The 11,895-nt window shown below is 37.0% G+C and overlaps 2 protein-coding genes and 1 long non-coding RNA gene across 3 annotated transcripts; 2 read left to right on the forward strand and 1 right to left on the reverse strand.

Annotated features, from left to right (window-relative positions):
- Positions 1 to 234: 234 nt before the first annotated feature.
- On the reverse strand, positions 235 to 2,844 carry LOC135940327 (U3 small nucleolar RNA-associated protein 15 homolog). The gene is made up of 9 exons (XM_065485170.1): positions 2,687 to 2,844; positions 2,476 to 2,568; positions 2,228 to 2,412; positions 2,046 to 2,169; positions 1,800 to 1,980; positions 1,110 to 1,330; positions 733 to 1,055; positions 543 to 676; positions 235 to 488 (listed from the first exon to the last, which is right to left on the reverse strand). The coding sequence occupies exons 1-9, from the start codon at positions 2,774 to 2,776 to the stop codon at positions 271 to 273; spliced, it is 1,569 nt and encodes a 522-aa protein (XP_065341242.1). The 5' UTR covers positions 2,777 to 2,844; the 3' UTR covers positions 235 to 270.
- A 1,041-nt stretch (positions 2,845 to 3,885) lies between these two features.
- On the forward strand, positions 3,886 to 5,563 carry LOC135939217 (uncharacterized). The gene is made up of 3 exons (XR_010574724.1): positions 3,886 to 4,108; positions 4,554 to 4,634; positions 4,689 to 5,563. It is a non-coding gene; the product is annotated as an uncharacterized LOC135939217 (long non-coding RNA).
- A 2,819-nt stretch (positions 5,564 to 8,382) lies between these two features.
- Positions 8,383 to 11,854, forward strand: LOC135939210 (uncharacterized). Its single transcript, XM_065483467.1, has 2 exons — positions 8,383 to 8,652; positions 11,475 to 11,854. The coding sequence occupies exons 1-2, from the start codon at positions 8,388 to 8,390 to the stop codon at positions 11,783 to 11,785; spliced, it is 576 nt and encodes a 191-aa protein (XP_065339539.1). The 5' UTR covers positions 8,383 to 8,387; the 3' UTR covers positions 11,786 to 11,854.
- Positions 11,855 to 11,895: the final 41 nt, after the last annotated feature.

The following is an 11,895-nucleotide window of genomic DNA, read 5'->3' on the forward strand; positions in this document are numbered from 1 at the left end:
GAAATTTGGAAAAATCTAAAATTTAACTTTTTCTTTTATTGCACATGTATTTAAGCAACATCCCTCAGAACTCTTTTAGTTTCCTATTTTATGCACTATGTAATCACGCCTTAAATAATTAATTTATTAGAAAATACCATTAATTCAGTGCTGTAAGGTTAAAAAGCAATTAAAAGATTGGATTTAAAAATGTACGCGAAAAAGATTGGATTATTTTCAAATATCATTTTTTTTTTGGAAAAAATAAATTTATTGCTCATTATGTTTACTTTACAACGTTGATGGAAATTCTTCTGTGATGACAGAGGAGTCGTCGTTTGAAGTAGGGGCTAATTTGTGAGAATCTGATGCAATTTTCAGCATTTCCATGGCTCCTTGCAGTTCCAACAACTTGACTGTGAGCTGCTCCTCATCGTGAATTGTGCTCAACAGGTTGTTGCAGGCATCAAGAGCCATTGGCATGTCATTAATTTCCTCGCCATATATATCTGCAAAACGAAAAAATTAAAATAAGAGGGGTGTTTGATAAAAATGAAGCTGACCTATTAAAGTATTTGTAGCATCAATCAATGTTGGCATGTACTCAAAGTTTCCAATGTGCTTGGAGAAGAATTTCAAAATTTTGGCGATCTCGTGGTCGTCTTTTCCAGCCAGCGCAGTGGCGAGGCCTTTCCTCCTGAAATTTCACGATTCAACTCCTGGACCAACGTCAATTTGGGCTATATTCATTACCTAATCAACTCCTGCACCAGAGTGACGACTGACTCTGCTTTTCTTTTCGTATTGTACATGGCCATGGCGACGTCCAGAGCCTTGGAATATCGGTAAGAGCGGAGGTAGCGATCAATATTCGACATCATCTGCCTCTCCTTCTCTGTAAAAGTGGTGTCTGCCTCTTGCAGGGGCTCAAACTCCCTCAGCTTTTGTTCCCGCTTCCTCCATTCTCTCAACGTGTAACGAATCCTCGGTGTTTTGCCTTTGCCGTCTTCCTCGATTTTCCTAGACACGGAGACCAGACCGTCGACCATTCCGACTGCCAGCACTTTGTCATTGGACTGAAAATTTACTCTTTAGAGTATTTGGCTTCATGAATTATCGTCCACTAATACCTCAATTCCAATACTAAGAATTGGTGATGAATAATTGAGAACATGGGCAGGCTGTAGGTCGGTCATGTCCGTGACTCGAACCCTCTTGTCCAACCCTCCAGAAAGAAGGCGCAGTCCGTCGCTTGCCATCGCCAAGCAGGTGATTGTTTTGTGGTGGGGCGTTATTCTGCTCAGCAACTTGCCACCAGCCAATGCGTCCCAAAAGCAGATATCCGTCCCACCTAAACAAAATTCAGTAAATATTTTTTTAATTGTTAAAATTAATGATTTCACCAAAAATTATATATCATACAATTTGTCTCATAAAAAAGAATCTGCATACCAAATATCATCATGATTAGATCAAAAATTACTTTTTAATAAATTTTATAATGATAATCCCAATTGGGCTCGGAACTCGGAAATGATGCTCAGTTGTAAATTTTTTGCATGTTAGAGCAGAACGCAGGCTTCTGTTTCAATTAATTTTAGTTAAAAATAATATATTTTGCAAGAATTGCATTCAATTTGTAAAAAAATAATAAAATGAAATCTGGTTAGAAAATCAGCTTGTCTTCAAAGGATTACGATAGGTTCTTGATTTACGAATTTCAAAATACAAGCAAATGAAGCATGATTTAGCAAAAATAACTAATGCATTCTTAAAAAACTCAATGAATTTGGAACCTATTAAATTTAACTCATCCTCACCTGCTGAAATGATGATGCTACCAGTTTTATTGAAAATGACGCTTTCAACAGGAGCCCCATGGTCCAGGGTGAGGGCGACTTCGTTAGTTCTTGTGTCAAACATCATAACTTTCTTGTCATAGCTTCCAGAAACGACAATATCTGCAGAAACAGGGGACACGGCACCGGCTCGAACATAATCCTGAGGAACAAAGTAAGCAATCAGTTAGTAAATTTCAAATTCGAAGGGCTTAGAAAGCAGCATACCGTGTGATCTCTGTATTGAGCTACAATTTTCTCACTGGCAATGTCCCAAACTGCTGCAGACTTGTCGTCGGAGCAGCTGAAAAGCTGCGAGTTGTTGATGCAGAAGAAGCACCGATGCACTGGTCTATATTTGTATTGCACTCGTTAATTTCTGGTTAAGAAGGTTCTTTATAAATAACTACCCCTCATGACCCTTGAATATTCTGAGAAGATTTTTGGAGCCAACATCGAATAATTTGACCTCGGCCTCGTCTCCACCAGCGCATATCAATTTTCCATCATGCCTAAATTTGCCTCCATAAGCCGTTTCTTTAAATCTAGTCAGACTTTTGTACACTGCTTTAGTAACTGGGTTGAAGATTTGTACCTAAATAACATAAAATACGAGATAAAAAAATCTGTAAACTTTTAATTTTTCTTGAAAACCTACCCTGACAGAGCAAGTTACTGCGAAATGATAAGGATCATTTGGGTTCACGTCGATGTAGTCGATTGGCCCAAAGTCTTTCAGTATCGCAGGAGCCTAAAATTGAAAACAAATTTATGTAAATAAAGAAAATAAATTTTATTTTGCAGTGAATGTGAATGGTTGAATTGAGGGGGTTAATGCTAAGTTAAGGCTGTATTTATCTATTACATACGGTGAATTTTTTCCAATAAATGGCTTCATCGCTGAGTTCTGGTTCGGTTTTGGTAAAAACCTTAGTGTTCAAAGGTTTAAATGTTCCCATTTTGAGATTTTGAGCTAACTATTTTGCTTTGCGTGTGGTGTTGTTGTCTAACATCCAAACCACATGGGTATTGGATGATGGGCGGGGGGCGGGCATAATGTGCCTGGCAGACCATGCCATCGAAAGAAATGGAATAGCAGCGACAGTGCGCGCGAGTGGCATTTAACGCAACTAAACCACACACATCTTGAGCGCTACTGCGTAGCGTACTGCGGCCGAATATTTATTATAACAAAATTGGTGCAACGCACATAAACATTATTTAATTTTTAAATTTAATAAGCATAATATTACACCCGAAGAATGGACGGGCGGGGTAAATTTCAGCCTCAATAATCGTGACACGTACACACATGCCTAATTAATTAATTTGCTTTTTTTCTTTCCCCACTCTAAGCTTTTCAAAATTTGTACAATAAAATTCCTCGTCTTGAGACACTTAAGTTCCAGTCATTTAAGGTCGTGTTTGATATTTTCCTCTATTTCATTTTCATAAAAAAACAGTTTCTCTGAGGAGATATTTTTATAAGCATACATTAAGTAATAGTAGAGTGTATAGGTGTACAAATTTCTGTGTTCTCAATTTTACAATTAAATATAATGGTAGATAATTAATCTTCTCGTTATTATTTCATAAAATTTGTTGCATTTTCAAAAATGTTTTAAGATAGTCAATGTGTAAAGGGATAGTAAATTAAAGCCTTTTAATTATAAAATAAAAAATGTACAAAAATATATTTGTTAATTTATTGACTAATACTGTGACTATCAATTGATGAACGCTAAAATCTTACAAGAAGGTATACAAAATTTAATTGAGTTAACTAAATACGATATGGTCAGCAGATTGCAAATAGAAACCCACCAAAATATTGCCATATCAAATTGAAAAAGAAGAAATAGTCAGAATCTCCATGTTGAAACCAAGAGTGATCAAAAGTGTCTAATAAATTTTCTAAATTTAACTTATTGTATTGGCCTTCACTTAAGAAGAAAAAACACAGATTTTCTGGTATCTTTGATCGCTACCCCTAAATTTCCGTCATTTATAATGAATGCGCGCGCGATTTCCTACAAAAGCTGGCGCGGCGCCGGCGCTGTGACGATCACAGGTTTAGGTTTAAGGGTGAATGGTATCGGAAAACTTAGTGCGCACCCATTTCCAGCCACAACAAGGGGTTGACCTGCATTCAGAACAATTTACGCGCAGCAAAAGGAGTTCATTCACACCGTTTTGGCTGTTTTCTGTGCACGCAACACTCGTCTTTAAGTAGCCAGAAATGGCACTTAAGCCGGGAACGCTAATCTGTTTTGCTTTAATTTTACTTATTGGTGAGTTAGCCTGCAACGCTTATTTTCAATCCGTTTCTGAATGTTGCGTTTTGGAAATAATATGAACAGTTTCAGTTTTAAGATTAAAAATAATTTTCTCATAAATTATGCTTGAAATTATTAAATTGGCCTTGAAATTAACAAGGTGGATGGGTGTAGAATTTTAATCACAAGCCATAAATCGTGACCTTATCAGCCCATTTTTAATTAATGCTCTCTACTTTGCATATTTTAACGAAGGTCTCACGCACATCTCTAATTTTTTGTGCCATCGATTTTCTCCAAAGAAAGGCGTCACCTTGAGAGCTTTTCTGCTTGTGCGTGCTCTTCTTTTTCCATCCCGACACGAAAATAAATCTAAAAGCAGGCGCGTTTTGTTTACAGAAGCGAGGTAGAGCCAATTAACTCTGCACACGGTAAATGAGTTATGTTTTTTTGCCAACAGCTTTCTTGGCGTGCGAGGGTGAAGCGAAAAACAAGGCTGGAAAAGTGGTAAAGAATGCTGCCAAAGCGTACGCTGGACACAGTGAGCACGCTCCTCCAAGAAATAAAACGGAAAAGTGAATTCGTTAAATTTCAGAAGCGGCGAAATCATCGTGGAAAATATTCAAAATAATCGGCATGATAATTTTCGTGGGGGCCCTGGTCGGCGGGATCGCGATGTGCTTCATCCTGGCGCGCAGGAGGGCGGGCGGAGGTGAGGGCTTCGGCCTGCTCAGGGAAGGACCCTAGCGACTCTACCCACAGGTCGCGCGCTACCTGGTCGGGCTGGCTGGCTTCTGTCTCTTCCTTTGGTGCCGCAACCTTATGCTGAAGGCATACCGATCCGAGAAAGCCGCTGGTCCAGACTGAATTTTGTTCAAATTGTCACAACAAACGCATATTTTCCTGAAGCATTCGAGTTGCATATTCTCTATGGATTTAAAATATTAATTTATATCATTATTTTGCCAAAATAAATTATGATTTTAAATAGCTATAAGGGATTTAGAAATATTTTGAACCTTAGTCAAACAAGATTATTTGCAAAAATTAACCTACTTAGCCCACCATACTATATTTTAAATTAAAACAACTTAGAGAATTCTTCGAATTTTCGTGCTCATTAATGAATGTGGAACAATATAAATACTATCCAAGCAAGATAGCAGTCTTTAAAAGTGCAAAATGTTCCGGCTACATGCCGAGTAAAAATGTCCTGGAAATCGTCCCAAAATGAACCAACTCATTGTCAGTTGCAAAAGCACAGAGTTTAAATTTTGAGCTATATGGAATGGAGCTACCACTGTGTTCGTATACCTCAAACAATGTTGCAAACTTGTTATTTTTATGTGGAATAATATGCTGCACTATTGTGAGTATCAAAATGCAATTATAAATGTCAGCCATGTAAAGCCTAACAAATGTTCAGAAATATTTAGACATCGGCGTAAAATAAATGTAGAATTAAGCAGACCAGTTCGTTTTTTATTGAATTTACTAATGTGTTCTATCCAGCCCCCTGTTTTATATTGTTTTGGCTTTGTTTAATGAACTTCATATTTTTTTTGTTGAAAATAAATTGTAAGGCGCCGTACCCTACAGAATAAAAATTAATATTCTGGTCAACGTTCAGAAAAGATTTGTTCTCTTTGGAGCTATTTATCTGCATTTACCGGTAATTTGTTTAAATTTTATTTTAGTAAGAATTAACCTATGGTGAAAAAATAAAATATCATGTGTTATTTTTCTGCAGAAAAAACTAGCCGCGGTATAAATTGGATGGAAACGTGTGCGCGAAACCCTGAATTAGGGAACTATTTTCTCAGGAAAAAAAGCCTCTAGATTTTGCTTAATTTCAAAAATAATTATCTTCTATAACAATATGAGCTGATCATAATTTTCTTCACGTGTTTATTTTGTATCAAGAAAGGTAAAAAATTCGACCCTACAGACATTTTACGTGACTCTCATACTAAGGTTTTATTTTTAGCTTTTTTATTTGCATGAAAGAGATTTGATTTTATATTGCGCTCAAAAAGCACTCGCTTATTGTTGTAACGTGTAGACAAAAGAATATTGAGTTAGCTAGCCAGAAATAAACATAACTTGCTCTTTTCTTTGAGTGCCTAGCATTGGTAAGAGCAATAAAAATATGATTTGAAATTCAATGATGACTGACAAAATTTATTTACATATTCGCGTGGATATATGCACGAAAAATGTTGACGTTTTCTGTGTCACGTACGTAACCAATTATATTGCGATTCGACAGGCACCCAATTCTTATTTTTCAATAAATGCATCATTTGCATAAAAGAGAAAAGTTATTATTATCCCCATGCATGTAATTATGCCGCGAGGCCGGAGATAACGAAGAAAAACACGGTAGCTACTTTGTTTTCAAGCAGTTTGCATGTTCAGAAGAAATCCGTTGAGATTTCAAACATCTCCGCTACTTTTTGCTGCAAATTCTTTTAACCCGCTCCTCTTTTTCAGAGTGCGGCTTTTATTTATCGACTATTTAGATAAATACAACTTAGAATATGTAGTGATTGGAACGCTTTAGGTGTGACAAAGTTTAATCCAGTAAAATATTTTGGGGCGCATATTTTTTTAATATTTGGATATAATTAAGAATTGCAGAAACTTTATTAAAGGAGATCATTTCAAAATCTCATACTTTTTTAAATCCAAATTTGAGAAGAGCCACTATCTCTAAAATTATGTTTATCCGTAATACAATTTCCACTGTAGTTTTTTTCCTATTTTTTGTGCTCTCTTAAAAATATTAGTATACATATTTATACCTCGCTGTGAACAGCTCTGTTTCTTGTTTAGTCCGCGTGCTGAGTGACCTTCTGTGAGTTCAAACGCATTAAAACAAGGAAGTAAAGTACTACGTTGAAGAAATTTATTAGCAGCCAGATTAAAATTAGCCCTTGTATAGGAATTCAAACAAATTTTCTGCTTGTTAACCCAAGCGCGTAGGGTGAGATTAATGAGGCAAACTTAGATTGTGTATTTGTGGCATTTTCGGACTGAATTCATCTTCGCTTCGTGCCGCCTATCACGAGCACGTTACCCCGGCAGGGAAAATAACAAATGGCACCTCGAAACTACTTCACAATTAGTTTGTAATGTTTTATCTAGCCGATAAAAGAGCCCATAAAATAAGCGTCTGTTGAACGCAGAGTAAAAAAGAATATATCCACGGCTGAAAATAGCAGCACGCAAAAAGAGTTGCGTCAGACGCGGGTTCTCCTCTTACCCGCTCCGAAAATAGCCCTTTCTTTGTGCATTTATAAGTGAGTCTAATTTATGGCGCATTCAAACACACATACACGCCCTATGCTGCAATAAAATATAAATACATGTAAAGGGTTGGGAATTCCAGACTGTTGGATGTTTTTTGTGCGTCCTGTTTTCAAATGAGCATATTTCATACAATTTTAATACTGTAGAGCCACACTTGAAACTACTTAAAACACCAAAATCATCTAATTCTAATTGTGAACTTTAAAAACATAGGAAAAGTTGCATGGTTAAATATTGATTCTAAGCCCCTTTTTATTTTTATACAATTTAAAACGAAGGATTAGGATTTTTTAAGTTAAACGATCTTCTTTTTATTTATTTTTGTCTCAAATTTCCACGATCATTTTACCAAAAAAAATTACCAAAGCTAATAAAACAAATTTTATATTTATATGAAAGCTGATAAATTTTGTCAGCAGGCAACACTAGCGAAAAGTAAAAGAAATTTTGTTGGGCTTTTTTAGAACACATATTATATGCAATATTTTTTCTTTTAGGCTTAATAAAGGCGAAAGGTTCTCAGCTTCTCATACGGTTATGCCATAATTCAAACAGGCCGATCAGATATAAGGGCATTAACAAAGTCTGAAAATTGTCTAAATTGGCTCCAAAACTGACTGACAGCAGTTAAAAAATTCATCACTTTCGTCGTAAAATCCGACCCCTAAAAATAAAACTTGCAAATCAGCTGCGGCATAACTGAGCAGCGTGGCCGAAGCAAAAAGCAAATCGGACGCGGTGGCGGTGGCAGCGGTGCGAAAATCTGCTCATTTTCGCGTGTCGCCGTGGACGCCGCAACCTGTGCATGCCGTGCACTGCACAGCCACACACACTCTTGGCCAATGGCAGCGCACGATAGCACACACGTTTGATGTGTTGCCACGACAAGGAACACGCGACCATTCCTCGCGAGCGCGCGTGTGTGTATAATTTTCCTTGGCTCCGCTCCTCGCGGCCGCACACCTCCCCTCATTAAAGAAAAATGAGCCCCTCGGCTCGCGACTTCAGTGCAGCGACGCCCGCAGTTTATTTGCCATCACCGATCAGCGCCCGCCCGCCTCGAGATGCGGCGCATCAAGTCAATCAAGTGACGCGCGGCAACATGTGCGCCGACGAGTCCCTCGGCGTCGGCTACGGCAAGTACGGCAGGTGCTGCTGCGTCTTCTCCTGCCTTTCCGTCGCCGCCGGCATCGCCCTCCTCTTCCTCGGCCTTTTTCTCGCGCTGCTCGGCCTCCTTCAATCTGCAGGTGAGCCAGTGCTGCCTTGGGAAGTTTATTTTCTTCACTCGCCTGCTGCATTTTGAAATGTTATCACGAGAGTAGAACGTTTTATGGGTCAGCCTGCACTTTTTTAAGTATGCAACCGGTTGGACGCACGTGACGAGCAGATTGCCTACACAATAATTGGATCAAATTAATTATTTATTGCTGATGGATAAGTATGTAGTTAAACAAACTATTTGAAATCAGAAAAAAATTAAATGCAAATGAAATTAAAATTAATGTTTTCAATTATCTGACTGAGAATTTTTCAGCGAATATTGTGGGATGAATTTTTATTTGGAGGTTGAAAGTAATGCTACTGATTTGTGAATCAAAATTGACTGAGCAGACGGAATTTGAACGTTTCTAATTCAGCCTTTTGTTAAAACAAAAGCATTTGAAAATTAAACGAGAAATATTCATTAAAAGTAACAATAGAAATAATGAAGAAATTAGGGAAATTTCAATTTCAGTGTGTTATTGGAATACGGAAAACAAACAGCTCGCTTTACAAGGAGGAAGCTGCCTGTAACTTCAACTGAAAAATTTAGCAACATCGATTGCATTAACCAAAAATTGAATTTAAAACTTAAAACTAATACGTAAATTTCTAGTTCTTTGGTCTCCAATATTTTCATCAGTTAATAGTTTTTTATATTTAGTCTATAGTTTCGCGATGAATGAATATTAATGATTATAGTTCTGATACCATAATTAATACCTTAATAGGGGGAAAACGCAGAAAATACAGATTTTAAACTCTATCGAGGTTAATTATCTTTGCGGTTCGAAGCAATCATCAAATCCGAGAAACTGAATTATTTCGCACTATTTTTCAAACGCTATAAATATATAGAGCACAAATTGGTCATTAACTCGTTGCAAATATTAGAGATGTGCATGACCGATTGTTTACAATTATTCCCGCAAAACCAGTAAGTCTAAAACTCAATCATGATGCTACCTGAAACTGAAAATCTCTGAAAAATGTTACATTTTACTATTTTTCCGCGCTTTGAGATACATTCCACTTTTTTTTAATTTTCCAGGTAACTCCATTTCAAAATTTCCGCGAGTTGTGCCAGGGGTCACTTTTTACAAAGAAATCCCAGTAGATTTGTTTTTCAATATGAAAATTTCCAAAATTTCCAAAAAATATTAGTTATTTCCACAAAAAAAAGTTGCCGAATTTTATTAAAAGTACTAGATAAATTAAATAAAGTGAACGTGTATCTGCTGAATGTTTATCAATTATTCACCTCAAATCGATTATTGAAAAGATAAGTTGTGTTAAATACACCGAATAAAATAGTCATCTATTTTGAGTAAAAATCAAATATTTTTTAACATTCCTAAACGTGTCATCACTCGAGGTTGAATTTTCCATGACAATTTTGAAACGGACTTCATCCTTGTTACTCAAAAGACTCCACTAATTATCAACAAGTCCTTGTCAAAAATAAATATTAGGGATATTTAGCAACGAGGATGAAATCAGAATTTCAAATCCCAATTAAAATATTGGTCACTTTTTGCAATATAATGAAATTAGCGCGACGGTGGTGAAATATGTTTGCTAGCAATAAAAGGCTCGAAAAAAGTAAATTTATTTCGAGGACTAATGACCCTGTAAACGATGTACGAAATTTTATCCGCAAAAAATTATTAATTGCTTTTCCGATTAGTTGTTTGATGACGCACAAGGAATTCTCGTGGTAAATCAAGCCAAAATTAGAACCGAGTTACTAAAAAACAATTCAGTATAATTGCATTTATTATTATTGCTGTGAGCTAAGAGTGCGCGCATGGAGCTCTAGTTTTGTTTGTGTCTTGCGGCTTACAGAGAATAAATATATTGCTTGTGTGTGCGCGCGCTGGGGTTTCAAGCTGGCAAAAGAGGCGAGATAGCGATCAACGAGGTGTTTTATATTTTGTACCTGCGCCGGCCAGACTATAATTTGTCACGAGAATCTTCATGCTTTGACCTTTCTGGGTGTGCTCATATACAATAGGCGATCACACCCGCGAGTTTTGCCTGCTTGCCTGCCTGTCGCACAGCACCCTTAATGCCAAACTAAATTAGGAACAAAAAGCAGAGCGCTTATCGCCGCTCGGCATCAGCTCCCCTGACGCTCATATTTAATTTTAATGACTCTGCAGAGGTTTCGCTTGATTGCGAGAAAGAAACAAAAAGTAAAAAGTTGCTTCTTGCTTTTCCTAGCAAGGCGGAAGTTTGTGCTGAATTTCTGTGATTTTAGATAACATTCCTTTTTAATAACATTAAAATGTAGATATTTAGGAACTTGTTTTTTGTAGTAGTTATTATAGCTTGGCAATTATTTCATGATTAAAGCAACTCAAGTTTTTTCCGTACACGAAACGTAAAATGTACAAGAAAATTAAATATATTTCCTGCAATAAGCTATTAATTCTTAAAAGCTGTTAATATCGCAGAAAAATATTTTTCATTTTAATTTGATGTAAGTTTTAGAAGGGTTATTTTCGTAAAAGATTTAGAACTTTTTATCAAATAAAATGGTTGGTTTAGTTAATTTGGACGGTTTTTAGGTAGCCGTTTTTGGCATAATTCTCAAATATTTTCTCGGAAATACTGTCATTTTTTCTTCGTTTTTATGGGCTCCAGAAATATTTAATTAAAAGGAAACCCCTGAATCTTTTGGGTTGGAAAATTTCAACTAGTAACCGGTGTCTGATTCTTGTTTCCAAATATTAATAATTACAGGAATAAAAATCGAAACAATTAAATCATATCCTTTATTCTAATTCGTCTGAAAATTTAATCTTAGGTCACAACGCCATCCGCGTGCCGGGATTCATTCTGCTTGGCACTGGATGCTGTCTTCTGCTGCTGGCCGCGGTGGCAGCCCTGTGCCCAGGCGGCCGGGAATGTTGTCTACACGTGCAGGACTACTGCGTGCAACACGGCTCGAGGTCGCAGGTTGGAGCCAGCGTGGATGGGCTCTCGGTCGACTCCGTGGACTGCGACCCACCTCCTCAACTGAGAGTGATTCCGCCGACCCCGATGCTGTTGGACGGAACGTCTCTCGACAGGCGACCTGAGACTGCCCCTGACTTTTTACCCTCCATCATGCGGTGATTATTTTTAAAAATCAAATAAATTATGTATGCAAAAGTAAAGAAAATAAAAGGACGTTTATATTTTTAACTGATGTAATCTCATTTCATTTCATCACTGAATTAAATTAA

This window comes from Cloeon dipterum, chromosome 3, assembly GCF_949628265.1.
Source record: "Cloeon dipterum chromosome 3, ieCloDipt1.1, whole genome shotgun sequence".
NCBI classification, from domain to species: domain Eukaryota; kingdom Metazoa; phylum Arthropoda; class Insecta; order Ephemeroptera; family Baetidae; genus Cloeon; species Cloeon dipterum.